The sequence below is a fragment of the Amblyomma maculatum genome, chromosome 5 (genome assembly GCF_055883805.1).
Source record: "Amblyomma maculatum isolate TAMU_Amacu chromosome 5, ASM5588380v1, whole genome shotgun sequence".
NCBI lineage: Eukaryota > Metazoa > Arthropoda > Arachnida > Ixodida > Ixodidae > Amblyomma > Amblyomma maculatum.
This window is the reverse complement of record NC_139348.1, coordinates 114,995,883-115,017,632: the sequence shown is the minus strand read 5'-3', so window position 1 is coordinate 115,017,632 and position 21,750 is coordinate 114,995,883. Positions and strand designations below refer to the sequence as shown.

At 42.0% G+C, this 21,750-nt stretch overlaps 1 protein-coding gene across 1 annotated transcript; it reads left to right on the top strand.

The window, feature by feature from the left end:
• The first annotated feature begins 432 nt into the window (after positions 1–432).
• On the top strand, positions 433–19,370 carry LOC146189272 (uncharacterized). Its single transcript, XM_084604144.1, has 7 exons — positions 433–583; positions 2,486–2,556; positions 6,617–6,666; positions 7,776–7,924; positions 14,254–14,333; positions 16,916–17,005; positions 19,147–19,370. The coding sequence occupies exons 2-7, from the start codon at positions 2,493–2,495 to the stop codon at positions 19,266–19,268; spliced, it is 555 nt and encodes a 184-aa protein (XP_084460270.1). The 5' UTR covers positions 433–583; positions 2,486–2,492; the 3' UTR covers positions 19,269–19,370.
• The last annotated feature ends 2,380 nt before the right edge of the window (positions 19,371–21,750 follow it).

Sequence of the window (21,750 nt, the reverse complement as noted above, 5' to 3'; positions counted from 1 at the left end):
AATGCGACCTATGCACCGAGAAGGCATCGAGCTGGACTTGTTTCAATCCTTTGCCAGCCCCTTGGTCTTGGACCCTCTCTCCTGTCTTCCTCCAAGCGACTAGCCAATCGTGGCTACGTGTTTTACAATAGCTGCTAAGGCAAACACGCCCACAAATGCAGCGATAACTACGACCACAAAGAGCAATAACTTGAATAGCGGGCGCACCAATTACATTAAACTAATTTATATTTCAGCTTTCGATGTCTTGATCACCAATTAACTTCCCAGTTTCCACTATGTCTGGTGCTCTTGACGACAACCTGCCAAGATTGATAAATAATTTAAGAACTAGATAAGAATCAAGAAGTGAATTGCTATTATTTCCAGCTGATTGATCACGCCCTGCTACAACATGGGTATCGTGAACACCTGGCGACATTGCGAATTTGCATCTCGTGGTATCTGCTCAGTGACGTACTTGTCCACTATATAAGAGTCGTCTTCGAAAGAGGAGTCAAATTAGTTCCTTTTTGAACTAGTCCCGGTCTACTGCCACTGACTGACTAATCCTGTCTTTTGGAGAAAGGCAGCTTTACTTTTGGTAAGCCCTAAGACTATAGAATATAATATTTATGCTTGTTTTCTACTTTTAATGTCCGGTTACTAACAGGATTTATATTCTCAACAGGTCAGAGTAGACTTGATATTTGGTGCAAAATTTACGAAAGGAGACTGGCTATGTAGTTTTCTTGCTGTATGCTTTGAGAAGGAATTCTTAAAGAGAAATGCAAACAAGTGGGCTGAACAATATGGAGGAAATTCAAGACACCTTCGGGCAAAATGAAATACTGACTCATCCAAACAACCGGTGTGTCCTTCGCCCAGAGATTTCAATCCAGATTGTTGGACACTATGCCAGGCGAAATAAGGAACAGATTAAAAACATTTGGTAATCATTACCTTTCAAACTCGGACCCCGTAAATAACAAACACAAGACAAATGCAGTGCACTTGCTGCCAAGAAGCCATTATCGTAGTGTTGCGGTTCATACTGCGATTATTTTCATGATGCACTACTACTGCCGCCATCCTTAGATTACGCCAACATAGCTATGGAATCTCAGGCCAGGTAACATTAGCCGCAAAAAAAATGCCCAGCGTGATTATAGCCCAGGCTAAGGGGAAGCGGTCAGCTTCTGTGGTTTTTTCACTGAGTGGGTTTACCACTGCGCCGACACCTTTTATAACATGGCATTTTCTATATATATATATATATATATATATATATATATATATATATATATATATATATATATATATATATATATATATATATATATATATATATTTATATATGTGTATGCGTGTGTTTGCGTAGTTGAAATATGAAAATAGTTAAAAAGCACAAATGTTATTTCCCCAGGACTCTGCATGCGACCTAACTAAGCAACAACGGAGTATGCATAAGCAGTGCAGAAAATGTTCCTAAGGTTGGATCTCCCTCCGGTTCGGTCTAAATATCTTAGCTCCTAAATACTGAAACTGCAGTAAAACTGAAAATCATGAAACTGCAGTAGTCTTTGCGGGAAACCTGATTCGCAATGTCGATTCATCATAGAGATTTTTCAGAGGCTAAGTATAGGGCAAATATAAAAACCAAGTTTATGGAATCTACAATTCGCAGTGTGTAGCTATTGCGTCTTTTTCAACGTCCGTCATAAGGTATTCAAAAAGACTATCAAAAAGCCTGAATAGATTGCCACAAGAACGATAATTTGCCGTAGAAACAAAGCCCTTTGAATCTTGTATTGAAGAAAATGGGTACAACTAGGGGCATAGGTTGTATAAAACATCTGTTCCTTTTGAGAGCAGCATTTTGAGTACTCTTGCTGCTAGACTGCCACAGCTCTGCAGATAAAATGCCATTCTAAGCTGCGAGACTTCAAAGCTGCGCTTCGGATTTTGACGCCCATATTGTCTGTAACTCTTTCGAAAAGGCTGCACTAAGGACTCTATTTAGGCCTTCTTTATTATAATGACAGCCTAAATCACCCGGTAAATAATTTGTAAATTTTAAGTGTCTTTACTGGTGGTATAGCGATACTTCAAAATCGAAATAATGGAAAAAATAAAAATTAAAAGCAAATGCAAATCACGCGATATAAATGCAGTGTTAAAAGCGTTTCGCGTCTACTCAAAAGGTGATGCTTCAGCTCCGTTATATTTTTTTCAGTCTCTTATTAAGAATTAATCTTCCTGTTCAGCGAAAATTGCCGCAAAGTTTGTATTTCATTGTGAAACTGTTCTTTGCTAATATATATTTAAACACATGTTCCTTTTTATTTTCAAATGTATTTTTGATTGATGATCACAATAATGACTTTTCGCTCCATCCCCATGTAATAAGTTACCTTTTCCGCCATATATCGATTTCTGCTGTAACGTTGCAGACACTTGATTAAAAAAATAATGAACCAGTGGCTAAATAAAGTTATTTTTACAGAATAAAGATGCTAAAAAATATACTTCTCTTACCTATTCTAATTGTGGGCTTCGCTCTTTGTGAAGAGAAAAGTGAGTACCTTTGTTGTTTTGGGAGGAGGGCAATAGAGGTTTATTCCTAAAGAAAATAGTTACCGTACACGCCATAAATAAAATTTGTGTTTATTATAGCGGACACGCTTGCTACAAAATATTATTGTCGAAGTTAATACCGAAAACTTATTCTTACAGTTTTTTATGGCAGGTTTATGTATCTGTAGACAGTAGGAAGTGTCCCTGATGTTGCAACCTGGCCCTGACCTAATTAGTCTCCCTGAAAGCGGTTTAGAGGGTCACATAGTAGCGCTGTGGCTCACTGGCTAGCCGCTCCTCTCTAGTGCTGCTTGTGGGCTAGTTTCCAGGCTTTTTCCAACACGTGAAACTTTCATACACAACATTGGTGAAGAAATGCCAAACAGTCAAGTCCCCTGCTTAAACCTGCTGCCCGCATGGTCCGCCTCCTGACATCTATACGTTCAAAATCCCCTCGATACCTTCGTGTATTCAAGACTTGGCTTTAGTGTCCTTGAGGTTGGTAGAGTCATTGAGGAAGTAAACCTAAACCTCGTCTAAAAAGGCCTAATCGATATTCTGGGTGTAAACTAGGTTCAACTGGGTTGAACCTGACCACTTTATTCTTTCGCTCGCCGCAGCAAGGCAGCACATGTGCTCAGTAGCACAGACCTTTACGTGATGGTTTAAACTCCGTTTTCTGCATATCATCAGATGCTGTTGGCTTTGTGAACAAAAAACGTAGGAGTAGAGATCTGGCACGTAGCAGCCAGGAGGAGACTTCCCCGAGCGATGATTCGTCGATGGCTTTCGTGCCATAACGGAACCAAGGACATCACAAAATTGGTAGAAGCTTCCAACTCTGCTTGCTCAGTTGATGTGGGATGACTGCAGAGCAATTAACGTTTCGAGACTCATCGATACTTATTGAAGTACACTAATCATAGTCCACACAGGTCGATTCGTAAAGCATTATCCCCCTGGGATTTAAATTCATTTCTTGTGGTAGCATACTACCGTAGCTGGATAATGCCGTAGCATAGCAATTATACGTTAATCGAAATATGTGAGCTACAAGATGCGCTAATTAGGAAGTTGCTATTAAGTTGCCAAAGACTGCATAGGAGCGAATAACGATCTGAAGGCGAGCAGCAGACGAGGTCTTTAAGTCTACCCACAACGACCGAGCGTATTTGTGATTTATAACGTTTAAAAGAAACGTTAGAGTGCTTACAATTATCGGGAATGTTTTACCTAACGCGTAGCGGGACCAGATAAGTCTAGACAAAGTGATATTTGAAGAAAAAAAGTTACATGGATTAAACGCTACTGAACTGATTTCACAGCGAAATATTTGGCTGCGGGCGACAGAGCGTTGCAACGAACACAGCCAGAGTTCCATTGAACGCTTCGAAGTTCACCCGTGTTCTACGCAGAATCCACTTTAATGACGAGATCATGCGATACCAGTAGACGAGTTCTTGCACCACATGGTCAGCTTTCTACGACGACGTGCGCATACGCATTGCTAAAACTACCCTTCTCCTGCTCTTCGCACCAGCGCATGCATCTAGAGTGATGCCGCTAACCTCCTCATTCTCCTCTATCTGTATCGTGCGCAGAAGGGCGTACCACGCGGTGCACCAGTGGCCAAAAAGGATCTTGGCCAAGGGCTCTCACCTTGTTTTTCAGGGTGAGAGCCCTTGCATCACATTTGCATCTGTTTTGCATTTCGGTCCGTCGGACGGTGAATCACATCCCATATGAGCAACACTTGCCACTCGTCAATCATTCTCATTCGGGTGTAAGCGTCTTGCAGCGGTATGACATCCCCTCTACGTCAGACTCCGTTGCACATTGCCGTCACAATGTTCTAAGCGAACTTTCTCTCCTAGCAACTAGCTGAGGTAGACCGTCTCTACAAGGGTTTAAACAACCGAGTTGTTACTATCACCAGCGGTTCTTTGTTCCTCTGCAACAATGGCGAAATCAGCTGCTGGCAACGGGACGATCTTTCATGCGCCGGCGAAATGCTAAAGGATAGCGTAATATCTTTCGCTCCAAAATTCTGGTTCAGATTCAGCCTCCCCCTTTAAGGGTATATATAACTCGATAGCGTGGGGTACCAGCCCAATATGATGTCCTGCTTCAACTAAACCGTATGAACTTGCCTGAGTGGCATAGCGATATCGAGAATTTAATTGTCATGGATGGTTGATTCTAATGTTACCCTCCCACATGAAAGGAGAGACCCAAGTTGGCGCTATTTGAGGTAGCTGCAAATTGCTAGCTAAATTCTCAAGGCTAGCGTAGTGTAGCTTTCGCTGCAAAAAGAATGCAATAATCGATGTTAAGGGAATAAATACAACGTTATCGGATTTTCGAATTTGGCTAGCTTGTTTATTTGAGGAATTTGATAGATTGTTCACAGGTGATAAGTAAATGGATTATTGTAGCCGGTGTCAAGAGAACACAGCTGACGTGAAATGCAGGCATATACTATTACGAAACGTATACCGGATTTTTGATACCCTTTTAAGTTTCTCGGGCAGAGAACTGGACATTGTGCTTTTTCGACTGCGCGCCTTGTAGGAAATAGCGAGTGAATACGGCGAAAACTTCTGTTAGACTTGAAATGTAGAACAAATGCTTTGCGTTTCAAAATCGGGAAGTTTCTAATTTCTTAAATTCAGTCCGCACTCATATGAAGTTGCAGAGTAAAGGTTTGTCAGATCAGCAATTCTTGCGTACAGCAGGAGTCATAATCTGAAGTAATTGCGTTTGCTGCGGTTAGGAGCATTAATGGCGCACTGCTGTCTTCTGATTGCGTTTTGTTTAGTTACCGCCCGCCTAAGTGCCATTTTTCATTTGTAAAAAGTTCTTCTCCTGCTATAAAAATAATTTTAGGATTTCTCGCAGTGACCGAAGCTAAGAGCTCAGTGTAATGCGTTCCTACATAATTCTGATTAAAATATTTAGAGTACTTCGTAATCATGGCTAAAGCTACAAAGAGGAATCATGGACTATTTGCGAACATCAGGTAGTAGTTGTGGATTGGTGCATGCCGGATATAAAACGTGTTGATTAAAATTGATTCAGAGTTTAAGCCGTTTCCTATTAACCACTCATACAATTCATGGAAGAAATGTAAAAATAGCCAGTAACAAATTTTATTGTTAGTATATTTTGGTGCTTCGTGTGCCTTTACAGAAACCTCTTTTCTCGTCTTATTAGAAGGGATGAATATTTATGTTGCTTTGAGTTACATGGGGTCATTTTGTCGTAGCTTGTGCATTCCTTATTGATGATTCATGTGTTTCATGATTAAAAGCTAATGTCCGCGGCCATTATGAGAAGCTAGACATATAACATACAAAATGCATTTCAGCGACAGCACCGTTACCAAAAGTCAACCACCTCATCCTTAATATGTTGCATATAAAGCGCCAAAGTGGTGCAAAAATAAGCAAAAAGTAGCTCGAGTGCAAAGGAAAAGTATTTCGACCTCAGAATAAATAATTACATCTATTTTGTCTCGACTCAATATATAACAGATTTCATTCCCTCAATCTTTACAATTGTATGTTAACCGGTTTTTTCCCCTCTAACTAGCAAAAAGAGATAAAATTTGAAGATCAAAGCTGTACTTTCATCTCTCAGATAGTTGCTTTAGTCCTTGTTTCACATTATTTACCCTTCTAGGTTTGTTTAGACTATAAAAACATGTTCATTCTCAGGTTTTACATCATGTTCTGTTAACGGCAAAAGGCATGGGGTGCTAAAGGCTCTGCAGTAAAGGTGGTTGCAATAAACTCTTCGCAAGGCATTCCTAAATAGACAGAGGCATTGATAACAGAAAATACTCTTGCAGGTTTTACGAACGGATTTACTGGGAGTGTGTTTTTTTTTTGGAACCACTACTAAGCAACGAATGATAGAGAGCAATGTGGTGAATCTACAGTCTGCCTGCTTACTACTAATCGGCGCATGAGATCTGATGTGAAATTTGTCAATAATATTTGTGTTCATGAACAAATCATTAAAAATGCTGTTTCGTTTTCATTTTCGGTTACTCCTGAAGATCAAGAAAAAATAGACGAATATAAGAAGATATACAAGAAAGCACTCCTGGTATGTGAAATGCTACTGGTTCTGTTTCTATCAACACACAAAATGTGCAGCCTGTTCCTCGTCATTAAGATCCTGAAAGCTTCGATTATAAATTTTCAAATAATGTATAGCGTCCTGCCCTGGAAATGTAAGCTCGCTTCTATGAAAATTTCAAATTATTATAGAAGGAATTATTATGCGTCAGAAACACATACAGCAAATGGAAAAGGAATCCAAATAGATAGCACATTTTCAAGATATTCGTTTATTTATATACAGATACTGCTAATCCCATTCGGGATTGTTGCAGATGCAATCCCATTCGGGATTGTTGTTAGATGATGTGTCATTTAAACCTTAGCATAGTACAGTCTATCTCGGAGGAATCGAAGTTTTAAGGTGAAAGCCTCAATGCCTCATACTATCGTTAGCAGCAGTGCCGGCAAATATGTCCGCGTTTCGAGAGCGGTAGTTAAAAATACATTAATAAACCTTGTCTTCCGCCGGGAAGTCGAACCACGATCCTTTGGATCTCCAACCCAGCTCTTTACCACTGCGCCAGGCCCCGGATTTTTTTTTCCTTTTTGCCTAGCTTTTGCACATGACATAACACAAACGGATACTTCGAAGTTTCCTTTTGCGCCACGCCCGGATCGTGAAACGCTCGTGAAACATAGATTTCAATGTAGACAATACCAGATACATATGTCATCGATTCTAGTTCGTATCATCAGCTAGCCTGCAAATTTATTAGGCGATGTATGCTACTTGAAAATAAACTGTAACACCCGGAATGCTTCTCGTCGATCGCTTTATCAAAATATTGAGAAAAATACAGCCAACTGTCTCCACATGGAAGTACGCCAGTCCGGAGAATTACGGACGAGTGACATTTAAGCAAAGATAAAAGGGAGGTTGTCTAGGCAGCAGATAATGCCCAGAGGAATATTTGAAGAGACAGCTCTGCATCATAAGGCTGGATGATAGCCAAATTTAAGGAACACCCGTCCGACAACATAAAATGTTTAATGAAGAAAGTAACGATTTAACAATAAAATGAATTTTTTCGATGTATGCCCAAGAAAATTTCTCATCTGTTTTAAAAAAGCATTGTTCGCCTTTCTTTCTAGGTGGTGCAAACGAATAAAACTCTTAAACTGGTGAAAGTAACACACACATTACGGGGGAGTGTGGCAGCTTGCATGCTTTCCGATTTTATTTCAAATGAAACAGACGCAGCTATACGCACATTAGAGAGGAAACATGATGGCTCAGAACCGTAAGTACTGATTTCCTTTTTGTGAGTTTCACTGTCGTGGTGACTTTACTGTGAAAGGTTAAGCGACCAATTCATTGCCATTGTGACAATTGCTGTCGCTGATCTAAATGTGACATATAGAAAATATCTCCCTTGCGAAATTTTTATTAGGTGCAGGGGTGGGTTATTCACAGCCTATTTAAGTTATCGCAACCGAACAAATGATGGAAGTGTAAAAGGATTAGAAACCTTCGTTAACATCTTTTTTGTGCATTTGCATTTAAAATAAAAAATCGCACAGCAGGCGCGAAACAATAGTATTGACAGACAATCCCCCTGCGAGGTTAAAACAGAAACATTATGAAGATGCATCTTGCAGGTGGCATTAACTGTTTGGACCATCAAGCCGAAACATGGAAGCTAAGAGAAATGGAATAATTTATATTGATGGTAACTGACTGAAACCATTGTAAGCAAAATGACAGCTATATAATAAGAAGCGTCCAGATTGGGCCACTGAACAAACCCTAGTCGGTAAAATTCTAGAAAAAATAAAAAAAAAACTTTGGTATAGGCTGGCCTTATATTGAGAAGGAAAAAAAGCCAATTATGGCTAGGGTATCTGGCCAACTTGTTATGAAAAGTAAGCGTTGCAGAGAAGACAAAATACTCATTGGGCGAGAATAAATGGCGACTGCAGACTAAAGCAGTTTTTTGATCAACAGGGGAGATTTTTCTCGCCTGGGTTGTGTGCAAGTAAATACATTATGACAGTAATAAAGAAGCAGGAAATGTTTCTGGTAAGTAGGCTATGTGAAAACATAATACCGCATGTCGTTCACAGCTAGCAGATGGCGCCTGAACGTCAGATGACTTCAATTGGTAAACCAAGTTGGAGATAAAACATTAATGGTTTTTAGAGCTCGATTACAATCTCTATACCTAGGTGTCGCTGGCCTATTATTAAGAATGGAAAAGCAAGGCTTTTTGTGTCTATGGGAAGCGGCTTTATGTGATTTCACAGCACACTGCTGCAATATATGTGATGAAAAATAAGATAATGAGCGTTCAAATTTAAGGAACAATAATTAAGCAAATAGAAACAAGCATGCGCACGAAACATGCTCTACTAGGGGAGATTGAAGAGAGCAATTCACACTACGCACCGTCAAGCTAGTGACGAGTAATTATTTTTACACCAAACATCGTAAAAACGCCTTGTCTGGTACATAGTGCCTTCTACTCAATCGCTCAGCCAGCATCACATCAAAGCCGATACATCATTTTTTTTAAGATTGACATACCGTCCAAGAGACCTTGAACTTGAAATGGCAGACTTTAACGCAGCAGGAGAGATTTTACAACTTCGCTGTTAGTACACGAGGTTGTTATAAAATTAATGGCTGGATGGAGAATCATCGAGTACAGTCACAGATAATGGCACAGAAAGCAAAATTGCCCGCCCAACCTTCCTCAGGTGTCCTATAAGTGAACTGTGATTGGCAGACTAGAACGTTGTCAGATACTTAACCCTGATTACCGCATCCACAAGATGTCGTCTTGCAACAAGGCGTCATAGTTAATGTTTATAACGTACTGTGGCGCGCAGAAAGAGATTAAGAGAACTAGCAGGAGTACGACAAAGAGGCTGCTTGTACTGGTTCTCCCAATAAGACTCACGTCATTTATGACAAAATACTCTTTATCAACGCTGTAAACTCCCACAAATGTTGTGGCTCGGTAGCTTTAGCCTGTGACAACAGCGCGTACACCATATCATCAAGTGGGCGCTGAACTTCCTGCAGGAATAACGCTATCCCAATTTTTTCACGTCTAGTTGCGGCAACTCGAGAAGGAGGCTGGAACCGACAGGACCATACATCCTAAACAGATGGCAAAAAAAGAACAGGAGAGGGAAGCATGTGTAGCGGCGGTAATAGTTCACGAGCACTCCGCACAATACTCTTCAATGTTGTCGACATTCCCCGTGCAACCAGTAACAAGTATGGTATGGTCAGAACTATACGTAGTGCTTTTGAAAATGCATTTCTTTATAAAGGAGCAAGTATTGAGAATCATCAGACACTGACGACTGACCTCGGCACTCTGTTTCGAAGATGCAGTATTGTTTGCAGGCACAACTGGCTCGAATACATACGGTGAGACACTTGTTGGTCACTCCAGTGAAATACGCGCCTTTACTATGCTAAAACTAGCAGCAATCTTTACGCAACGCAGACTCTCATCTTATCCATAGCTTCCTCTACCTAGAATATCATCACCTATTGGAGTCGGGTGTGCCCGAGACAACACCTGCATGTTTCTGCTAGCAGCGATAATTCCGCTTTGTTGTATCTAACTTTAAATAGATAGTCCAGTTCTCGGAATGAAAAAATGGAGAATTCCGCTGAAAGCGTGGGTTTTTTATAATTGGCACATTGTAACATTAAATCACCTAAATTTACATAGAATGATTAACTGGCGCTGCGGCATTTACAGCATTGGCTCATTCACATGGCTTTCCTAGATCATTCTCGGTTAAATATACTCTGACTTATACCATACATAGAAACGTAAGCAAGCACGTTAACTGTTAACAAGACAACCAAGTTAGTGAGGCGAAAAAGCTACAAAAGGCAGGGAGACAAAGAAAAAGATTTGTTCCGGATGGTTCAGAATTTTGTGACCAACAGAATAATAATAATCATCATCATCAGCCTGACTATGCCCACTGCAGGGCCTAGGCCTATCCCTACTACTCCAGTTAACCCGGTCCTGTGCTAGCTATATGCGCCTCACACCTGCAAAGTCCTTATCATCATTCTTTCACCTAAGATTCCGCTGTTCTTTGCTACGCTTTTTTTTGGGATACAATTCGTTACCTTCCGCGACCATCGGTTATCCTCTCTTCGCACTACATGTCCTGCCCATGCCCATTTCTTCTTGATTTCTACTGGTGTGTCCTTGACTCGAATTATGTCTCTCTGAACAACTCTTCACGCTTCCTACCACACATATTTACACTGCCATCATACGTTGCACTGCTCTTTGTAAATATTTATGTGTGCCTCTCTCTGTTTGCGTCTTTCCGCTTGCTTCAATCTTTACCAATCTGTACCAACTTGCCCAGCTCTCCACTCTACTGTATTACTCTTTGTGTTGTGCTCAACCTAAATAGAACCCTTGTCGTTATCCTCCACGCTTAAGCTACCTAGGTGAGTACAGGTAAGATGCAAACGTTATCTGAAGAACTGATATTCTTGTGTATTTGAAGGAAACAGTTTGCGCCATCTCCTACCTGAAGATAGAGATGGCGAAAAAGAACAAAAAAGAATGGAGCGTAAGGCAGGCATATAAAGGAACACTAGAGATACCCCTGCACCCCTGCGGAAAGACCCATTAAACATGGGTCTAGAAAAACTCCACGGAACTGTCGGAGCCACAAATAATCTTATATATAAGAGGAACCACCAGCACATCAGTGGGAAGAAAGTTCCGGGTAACCTAGGACTACGACCTATAATCCCATAAAAAACAAACCTAGAACAGCTGACCTAAGTTAGGAGGATACTATTAGATAAAATAACTATTTTCACCCTTGTATAAATTAGAGATCGATGGAGATTTCAGTCTTGACCGCCATCTCGTCCTTACGTTTCAGCAGGCCGGAACGCTTTAGGTTTAGGTGCTTTCCAAGGCCGGATGAATGACTTCCTTTTTGGTCTTCTTTCTTGCTTGTCATTGGAGCCTCCCAACACTTTTGTATTCCAGTCTAGTTACATATAGTTAGGGTATGGCCACGCTATCTTGATGATGCCTGCAATTTCGTTACTGTGTTTACACCTCGGATACTGGATCACCGCATGTCATCTGCTTATCGCTATTGGGTTGGAAAAATGAAAGATGGCTTAGCTCTGCTATGCCTGGATATACGTAGCGAAAAGCAGTGACTACCTCGGGATCAGAAGTTAATTTCTCCGGTCTTCTGCGCCGTTCGCCAGCAACTAAACTCTCCTTGGCTTCCATGTCGAGCGCGTCTAAGTTCACCGGCGTTCGTTTACAGGAAAGGGAAGGCGCAGCATCTGTCAATCGTGAAAGGGAAGAACGCCGCCAGGCGGCGTTGGAGCGCACTCATTCCAGCTTAGCCCTCATAGCTGATGGCAAATGGTGGACGTCACATTCTTGACGTCACCCTAATTGAGTGACTTAACTATTTTAGTGTTTGGCACTTTCAAATTGCGCGCCAAACGCAGTATCTGTCACTCGCGGAATGCCGCTATCATCCTTACGCTAGACAAGCGCAATTATGAAGAGCGTTTCACGAACTCGACTTAATTTGAAATTAAAGGTTTTTTTGTACCTTGGGGAAAACACTGTTTCATATGCCGCAAACTGGAAACTATCGAACACGTTTTCTTAAACTGTTGGGAAGCCTTTTTCTTCTGAGACATTCTACAACGAACAATCAAAAAAGACCTACCCCTGGATGCATTCGAAATCCGATTTTTACCCATTGAAGATGATGATGGGCTACCGCTGGACACGATCATGTTATTGGGCCTGCGCAGTATCTGGCGATCCGCAATGGCTTTCAGGCATGCAGATGTTGATGAGAGGAAAATACACCAGTATTTTCGCGAAGCCGTCGCGAAATTTATTAAAGTTTTCAAGACAAGACGAAGTGCTTGAGTGGCTTCCGAGAATAGAAGTGTTGCTGCAAATGCCTGATTTGTAATGGATCACGCAGCCTAAATCGCGTTGTTTTAACCCATGTTGGGTGTTTGTCGCTTAATATTCTGTGTATGTGAGTGTGGAGTAATGTTCTTTATGTATAAAATTTGACAATAAAGAAAAAAGCGACCCAGGGCGTGGCACAGCGGTAAAGCGCTCGGCTGCGGATCCAATGGTTGAGGGCTCGATTCCCGGATGGAGACTAAATTTATTATGAGGGGGAGTTACAAACCTCTTAAGCGTTGCTAGGCTTGGCGACCTTGGCGGCAGAGCTTGGCGACTGGGCTGCGCATCACATCATCAAAACTTTTTATTTCCACCGAAATGAAACTCCTTTTGGGATCCCCCTGCACACAGGCCTAAGGGAGCCCTACTCAGCAGCTGGCCTTGGCTATGACGTCACGGCATACGGTATACGCGAAGCTTAGCTCCGACCTTCGTAGTGAAACTTTTTACTTAAAAAAGAAACCCGCCTGCAGATTTCCCCTCATGAGTTTCTCTTTTGCTTCGACTTCCCTGCTACCTGATAACATGCACACTTATGTATCTTTGAATCCCTGTGTACAATACTAATACAGATGCGGCGGTACCTCTTTCAGGTTGTAGGTTTAAATAATTTGGGTGAAACAATAATAGTATGTTAAAAAAAAACAAGCAATTCAGGGCCAGCGAAGGAGGTGGGTTTTGCCAAAGTAGAGGTCAGCACCCCCTGACAAGAAGCTCCTAAAAGGCAGCAGAGAACATAGCGTCAGTTCCAAACGCGAGCCTTGTTTAGCCCGTCAAAACTACTAAGTATGTATCCAATAGGACACAATCGAACTTGCAAATACTTCGACGAGATAGATGAATATGATTACATTTTATAGAGTGCGGTAGGCGTCACCACTGGCGGACCTGCTTCCAGTCCCTTCGGTTGTGAGGGGGAAATGTACACAAGCGAAATCATGCCCGCAATTAAGCATAATTGAGTATTATACCGGATAATGTAGCTGATAATATTTGCGTAACCAACACACGTCTCAGTGATCATGCCTTTTTTGAACAAATTATACACGGTAATATTTCTTTCTGTTGACATGCTCAAACTATGAAATGGAAACATCAATATCAGTAATTTTGACTCACCGATCTAAATCGACTGTCTCATTTTTGATGAAATGGTACTAACAAAATGGTATTAACAAAATTCAATGCTGATATAGAGTCAGCAATTCATTTTTTATACTTCGTAATTCTATCTCGACAGGATATTCAGTGCCAGCCGCTATGAATGAGGGCAATGCTGGGAATAATAGTAATTATTGGTTCACAGAAAAGGCAAGGCGCAGTGTCTGTCGCACTTGTTCTGTGGTCACCTGAATAGCGCCGTAAGGGAAGAGAGCAAGGTGGGAGTGATAGCGGAAAGAGACAAAGGAGTGCCGTAGTGGAGGGCCCCGGAGTAATTTCGATCACCTCACTTTCATATTTCCGTAAAACGCAAAGGAAGCGGATAAGCACAGTCCAGGCAGTCGTACGCTGGCGAGTACTGTCTCTAAGTTATTGCTCATGACGAAAGAAAACACGCGTAGTAAGAATATTTCGGTGTTTTTATGCTTCCAATATTCTCTAAATGCTTTCAGACCGATGAAAGTATACATTGCTTTGGATCATTCTACGAAGCTTCCTGTAAGACCGAAACTTCAAATACATGGTATTGGAGGTGAGTCCTTCATGTGATATTTTTCATCTGGTTTTTATTCCGCTTTTGCATTTAAGAGATAAGGATCGTATATGCAATTTTCTTATTTTAGTGCGCATAAAAGCTGTGCACACCTCACGTTTTTCATTGAAGCACTGAAATACGACACAGGCTAGGATAAAGTAAAAGCTTATGTCTGCATTCTATCAGTTTATTTTAAAAATTGCTTGCAACAAAACTTACTTTTCAAAACCTTTGCTTGTAATACACTTCGGCATAAAACCCAGCATATCATGCGCAATTAAACGTACATATCTAAGCTTAAGCAAGAAAATACGGACGAATAATAAAATTATCTGAAGTTTCTAACATTAAGTACAGAAATTCAAATGTGATAAGTTCGCTTACATTTCTATTTATGGCACTGAAACATACAACACAGCGTAGAGAACATCGTTTTCAGCACTACACTTTGAAAAATCTTGTAGTTGCTTGTTTTTCCTCTTCTTATACATTCTAAATGCAAATTTTTCTATGAGCTATTCTCTCGCTGCACATTCGAAAGGGCCAGCAAAGATCTATTCCGGCCTAAACGACTTTGAGGCTCGAACACAACTGGCTGGAAAACCTTGTTTTTTGGAAAAAAGACGGACTTACGCTCTAACCGCCTGGTCACCGCCCGGAGCGTTATAGCCTCCGAGACTAAAATTATTCCTTAGGCATAACAATAGGCTCCCAGGCATCAAATTCTTTCTCTTGAGGGGGAGTTTTTTTGGTCAGAAAGTGCCACTGACTGAAGTGGAACATCAAAATAAAGATGTTCTTTCTGAAGACAACAATAATACCAAATTGAAACTCTCGTTAATCGTTGCATATTAATGAGGCAGCCATTAACGTCGCTGAGAAAATAATATTTTTTTATTCATTGTTATGTTGATGAAAAATTAGTAGCCTAATTAAATATGGCCCAAAACATATTACTAGAAAGAAACAACGAGACAAAACATTATTTATGACATTTAAATTTCAGTATGGTCTCTGCAAGATTATTAAAGACACTAGCAACCAAGCTGCCCTAGACTAGCAGGGACTGCCGCTTTGGTGGAGGATAAAACGACTAGATGTACTGGAACTATCAACACAAAGAGGCAATGTGGCATAAAATGGATGGCTGGAAATGGTCAAAATGGCGAGAAAAAGGTCAGGAGGGTATTTAGTCCTACCGGCCTGGTATATATATGTGTCTACATGGTAGCAAAGAATGTTTCATTGGAGTTCACAAAATGTTTATATCATGTTGCAGTAGATTTGTCTCGTTTGTACCAAATAATGCTCACTTACGTTGGTGCATAAGGCCACGAAATGGCCATGAGACAGGTATAGAGGATCGCGGCGGACGTGGTCAGAGTGCTAAATCTCTGAGGACAGCAGCATGATTATGAGTGTTTTTTAGTCTTACACATGACGCAAGAAAGTTTGTGCCTGAAGGAATCTACTCCGTATGCATTGCGTGTATTGCCTCTACTCAACTGGGATATATTATATATCAGATCGGTTAAGCGAATATTATAGAGATAGCCGATCTCGTTATCTTTTAAGAAGTTACTTATAGCATAGCACGATCCACCATGAGAGGTCTTCGGCTTTATTGATGTGTGGGATGGTCCATTGTCCAGTGCATTACAGGACCTGTGTCAAAAGCTAGCAGATGTATTAAATATTTGCCACTTGCAATGCGATGAGCTGCTCTTCGTCTACTTGACCTCGTGACGCGCATGGGTAGAAAATGGGAGAATATGTTCCGGCAGGGTGGGGCAGAGGTAAGACGCCCGACTATACTGTGCCGGAGTTCCCGGGTTCGAGCCCGACCACGGCGGCTGCGTTTTGATGGAGGCGAAACGAAGTGGCGTCCGTGTGCTGTGCGATGTCAGCGCACGGTAAATATCCGCAATTACTCCGTAGCCCTTCAATACGGTTCCGCCTTCTCTCTTTCCACTTTCACTTCCACCTTCCCCCCTTCTTATACAGTGCGGTTGAGGTCTCCACAGAGCAAGTGTGACAAATACTGCGCCTTTCCCTTCCCGTGAAGAGAAAGGAGTGCTGTAGTGGAGGACTCTGGAGTAATATCGACCACCTCACATTTATATTTGCGTAAACGCGAAGAAAGGAGATAAGGATAGAGAATTTGGACGGCCTTCGCTATAGCTCAGTCGGTCGATTTTTACATGCGAAATTTTGAGATAGTGGGTTGTAATCCCTCTTACGATATCATTATTTTGCCTATTTTATAACTGTTTCATATTTATGCATAATAAAAAGGACTTCATTAAATATATTTTTATTATTTACTGTTGGCGCCATTTTTATACATGTCGCGGCGAGTACGTTGTTTCTATTTTTGTTATCAAATTTTCTCATTTTGTGGATAATTGAAAGTATATGTGTCGCTGGCACGACAAATTAAGACCTTTCCGTGGACGAGTCTTTTTTTTTAATTGTGAATTGAGGAAAATAAAATTTGTTATGTTCCTACTTATACTTTTTTTTTATGCAAGCAACAAAAGGAGTTGCACTTGAAACTTCAATGTTGTTCATTCTCTCAGGAGACGTACCGCCGGGATGGGATGAGATCGAATATATAAAGCATGCTGAAGAGGACTGCCTTATATTACAACCTCTGAACTTTCTTCAAGGTAAGAAAATAAAATTATTTTACTTGCATCATAAAAATGACTACCTGAGTACCTTCAAGTCCATGACTTATAGAATAAAGTCTAGGAGATTCGGTTTCATCTGAGGAGTTGCACATCCAGTCAATATAAAAATAGGGGGAAAATTCAAGCTACGCGTTTAAAGGTATGACACGAAAGCGTTGGATACCTACCTACATATAAAGCGCCCCTATAACAAAGCCGCATGAAGGCGCCGGTGTACCTACAGGTCGCGTGAGTGAAACGACTCGGCCAGGCTGATTTTTATACCATTCTCCATGTGAAATTGAAACCGCGAGTTGGCAGCTCCCGTCAAATGTAATGTCAGTGAACCATACGCCCAGTTAGCGTTCTTCTATGTCAACCGCCAGCTACCACCTTCCAGCGCCATGCTCGTCCTCGGCGTCGGACGGCCGCTGGGCCTTTATTAAAAGCTATTTCGCTAAAAATTCTATTCCTGCTCGAATCACCAAAAAATTCCAATCCCACAACACTTCATGAATTCACTCAGCAGAATAGGTGATCTATGCTTCAGGAAGCTGAATTCTACGATTACAGGTAAACGGCATTATTACCTGAAAGCGTTCAAAACTGACTTTCGGGTAAATAGCATTATGCAGCGCCTATCATCTACTGGAACAGTTGCTCTCTGCCAGTGGGCGTAACTCCTTATCGGCCTGTCGTGGTCTTTAAATGTACACATGCGCATTAGCACGTCGTACTAGAATTGTGAGATACCGAAATTAAGGAAAGCCCATATGGCATATCTATAAAATCACTTCATGAACGAGCAGAGAAAATATACGGTGCAGTCTGGTATACGAACCACCTGTCTGCAAAGTGAGTCATATCGGTGTGAACTACTTGATGTATTTTCTAAAATTTATAGTTGCTAAAATCCGTCCTAGTATAAAACGCATGATCACCTGCATGAAGAGACCTTTATTTTGAATTTGATAGGGCTTAGACATTTTATTGAGCACTTCCTGTTGCCTTTGGCACGACTGCTGAGGAATGCATGACATTTCATTATAGCGTACTGATGACTGAGCTTCATGACACAATCGTCAAATGAGCTCTTATCCATCACTGTTAACCACGGCGCCAAAGATACAACGTCTCCCTAATACAGGGGCTCTTAATACTATCGTGTTTAATTAGGCCTCGAAATGGGACGAAAAGCCCTGCTCTTCAAGTAGTCGCCTCTGACAACATTCTATTTTAGCCACCGTACACTCACGGGCCATTTTTAAATTGTATGTTAGTTTGTAGATAAAAGAACACGCATCATATGTGAAATTTCCACACTTACCATGAATATACACAAAGGGGAGAAAGGAATGTAGATTCATAAATGACTTATTTATAGGAAGGGAAAGGCGCGGTAACTGTCTCACTTGTTTTCTGTGAACACCGCAACCGCGCCGTAAGGGAAGGGTGGTGGTGGTTGGTTTTATTGCCACAAAATGAAAGGAATTATTTCGGGCTGGGGCGAGTCTAGGGTGGCCTCCAGTCGGGAGCGACCAACGTAACGCGGGGAGCGACCTCTTGAGCTCGCGTGACGAGGGCCAGTTGCGCAGTTCACATTTAGGCGTTAAGTGAGAAATTAGGAACGAATCTGAAGGTGCCGACCTGCATAAAGTCCTCTTTATATGACAGTACTGGCTTTGAAACTATCAGTCACATTTGTTATGAGCAATGAATAGGCAAACATGTTCAGGCGCAGCTTGACACTGAAATGCTGTAACTAAGAATGGCGGTGACCGAGGCAGAAGACATTTTGGCACATGGATAACAAATACTTGGAGCCCTGTGCCGAGGACATAATCGCATGCACCGAAGCCATTTGTGGTATCATTGCTTTCAAGAAAAAATTGCACGCAGTGTCAACAACCGAAAGTTTACTATTCCTTCCTAGTGTCCACGTGGCTGCATATATCGAAGTGTTTGGCAGAAAACAGAACTCTGCCAGAGTTTTCGTCATCAAACTTCAGCTAATGCATTATATTTTGCAAAAATAAGTTACTCTACTTAGTTTGCCTGTGAAATATACAGGTTAATTGCTGTTTAGTTTAAATGCGTCACTCAACAGCTTCTCATATTCCGTTTTTTTTTTTTTTCAGGAGATCTTCCCTGTCTGCTTTGGGCATTCGATGTAAAGAATAAATGCACAACAGAATATCAACGACAGTGCACAGAAGCGTCAGTAGAAGCCAACATGGAAAAATGTGTGTGGAAAGATTAGAGGGCAGTGAAAGGCGCTAACAAGAAAATACGTAAAGCTTGCTTGAGAAGCCAGAAAGACCACACGTGCTGACCTTTTAGCAATAAATGCTATTAGCTGTGACATCGGAACGTAGTTTGTGTCCCTGTCTCCCGAATGGAGAGGCAAGGCAGAGAGGAATCTGGGCAAACTTCGCACAAACGTCCACCCACCCAGTTCTGCCTACTTGTTGTTTTGCCATCATAACAAGGAAATGAACAATGGTTTACCACTTCACATACGGCTTAGATTATCACACCATTAAACAGAAACAAATGACACGTTGGGAGCATAACTGAATCAGCAGACAGCCTGACACCCGTACAGTGACCTTACAAGGATAATAAATAACGTTTAAAAACATCATTATTCAGCGATCAGTTAGAAGGCATTAGAGTGCAAGTAAAAGAGACAGCGTTGCTAGCTGGTCTTTGTACGTAAGAAACAAAATGCAATAGGGTATTTCGTTGGTTTATGGGATTCATTTTCTGAAAGCGAATCCGGCTGAGACAGACGCCGATGTAGATGGCTCCGGACATGTCTACCACCTGGAGTTCTTCCACGTTCCCTGATATACGAAGCACGCCGGCGCCTTCCTTTTCGTCACCATCGAAAGCGAACCACCGCGGCCCGGATTCCATCACACATTTTTGTGCACAGATGGGGATCGCCCTAACCACTGCCCCACCGCTGCAGCGTGAAATAGAAATACAAAAAGAAAAAAAGACGCCGAGCATGAATGAGCACCAACCTTCAAAACTTCCGACCTTCGACTCAGTGCAGTGGTGGCGTAAACAAAAAGCTAATAGAAAAAAATTGTGGCGTAAAGGGAGACCCTCTGCCTCACGTACCAGAGGACGGGGTTTAAAATGCATTGCCACTATTTCTCACTGGGAAAAAAGGCTGCGCGTCTCTTAGATGTCTTTTACGAGGAGAAGGGTGAACGTCTACTCGTCCTCTCCAAATCATTTGCATATCATCGTTAACCATATTTACTCTTTTCCAGCCAGTTGCGCTCGTTTATGTCGTCGTTTGACAAACAGGTCGTTTCGTAGTCATGAAGAGCCATTATCACTCATAGCCAAGCATTTTTACTGGTTTCCTATCACTTACTGTCATTACAACTCGTCTTTTGATGATGATGCTACTGATGATAATAATTATAAGCTGTTTATTTACTCCTAAAATAGGGAACCAACTGAAAGACTGGTTTCACTACTTAGAGAAGGTCAACACGGATTCTTGGGACCCTGCGGCCTCCACTGCGCGCAAAATGAGCTGGCGCTGTTGGGTGAGCTCGGTGGTACCGAGGAGGGACTAATATGCATCCAATGTACGTTGTGTTGTGTACATGTCCAGATTATGTGAATGAATGTGGCGGTTGTGAGCAGCGTTTGCACGTAGGTGCAATAAGATTTGGGAAACGTTTGCTATGTAGCAATGGGTTTGGAAAGGTTCCTGTCTGTATTTTGCGCCAATGGACGGCCTCGCGCCGGGATAGTTCGCATTGTGGAGGAGGGTATAGACACCGTTCGAGCCGATAAAGCTTTAGAAAGTCCCTTTACGTAACAAGGCGTAAATGAGTGGCTTGGAGAGTGTCAGACGAAGCGGCAGGCTGAAGGGGGTGCTCAACCCGACAGCTGAGTTCTCGGGTTAGAGCATGTGCCTGTGCGTTCTCGATGACGACTTCATGGGCTGGGGCACATAGGAGAAGACGATGTGTAGACGGTTAGGGGAAAGATTGGAGGATAGTGTGCGCTCGTCGGGATATACAACCTGCATCGAAGTTACGAATTGCTTGTTAAGAATCGCTAGCGACTACTTTTGTGGAGGGGTCGGTCAGAGCTACCGCGATGGAAACAGTTGCGGCGTTAAGGACGCTGCAGACGTTGTGCCTGTTTCGGTGCGGTGCCAATACAGCCGCAACCATAGCGGGGCGAAGGGTGTGGTGCGCGGAATCTGTATGTAACATCGGGGCAATCGGGAAAACATTTCTGGAGTTGCATCCGTTTGAGAAGCGGGGGTATACCAAGACTAAGTCTCTGTGCAGGCGTGAGGTCCATAAACGTAAAAGTAGCCCTCAGAGGTGTGATTCCTACCTGGCTCAGTACTGCGCGGCCTGCTAGTGTCAGCGAGCGGCGCTCATATTGGGAAATTAGAGTCGATTCAATCAGCTCATCGACTGTGTTGGAGATCCTGAGGGTCATAAGATTGGCGGTGGAAGTGGACATGCGCTTAACCTCAGCATTTCTCCAGTTTCATTTTTCCTGTACAACTCAGTAGCGGAGCATTTATGAGAAGATGTTCCAACTAGCCCATTCTCAAGCACTTCTTGACATGGGTCGACCCAATGCTGTCTTGTATGCCTTGCGTAGTGTTGCATCCATTCGCTTCCGATCTGTTCGCGTGAGGCGAAGGTAAGGGGCAACGTAGGCAATGCGCGTAAAAACAAAGGCTTCTACGA

What these genes read in the sequence shown, in the direction of transcription:
- LOC146189272 (XM_084604144.1), top strand. Translation starts at nt 2,493, where the DNA reads ATGCTAAAAAATATACTTCTCTTACCTATTCTAATTGTGGGCTTCGCT. An exon ending in CGCTCTTTGTGAAGAGAAAA is followed by an intron (nt 2,557 to 6,616) that starts GTGAGTACCTTT and finishes TTACTCCTGAAG; the next exon opens with ATCAAGAAAAAATAGACGAA. An exon ending in TATACAAGAAAGCACTCCTG is followed by an intron (nt 6,667 to 7,775) that starts GTATGTGAAATG and finishes CTTTCTTTCTAG; the next exon opens with GTGGTGCAAACGAATAAAAC.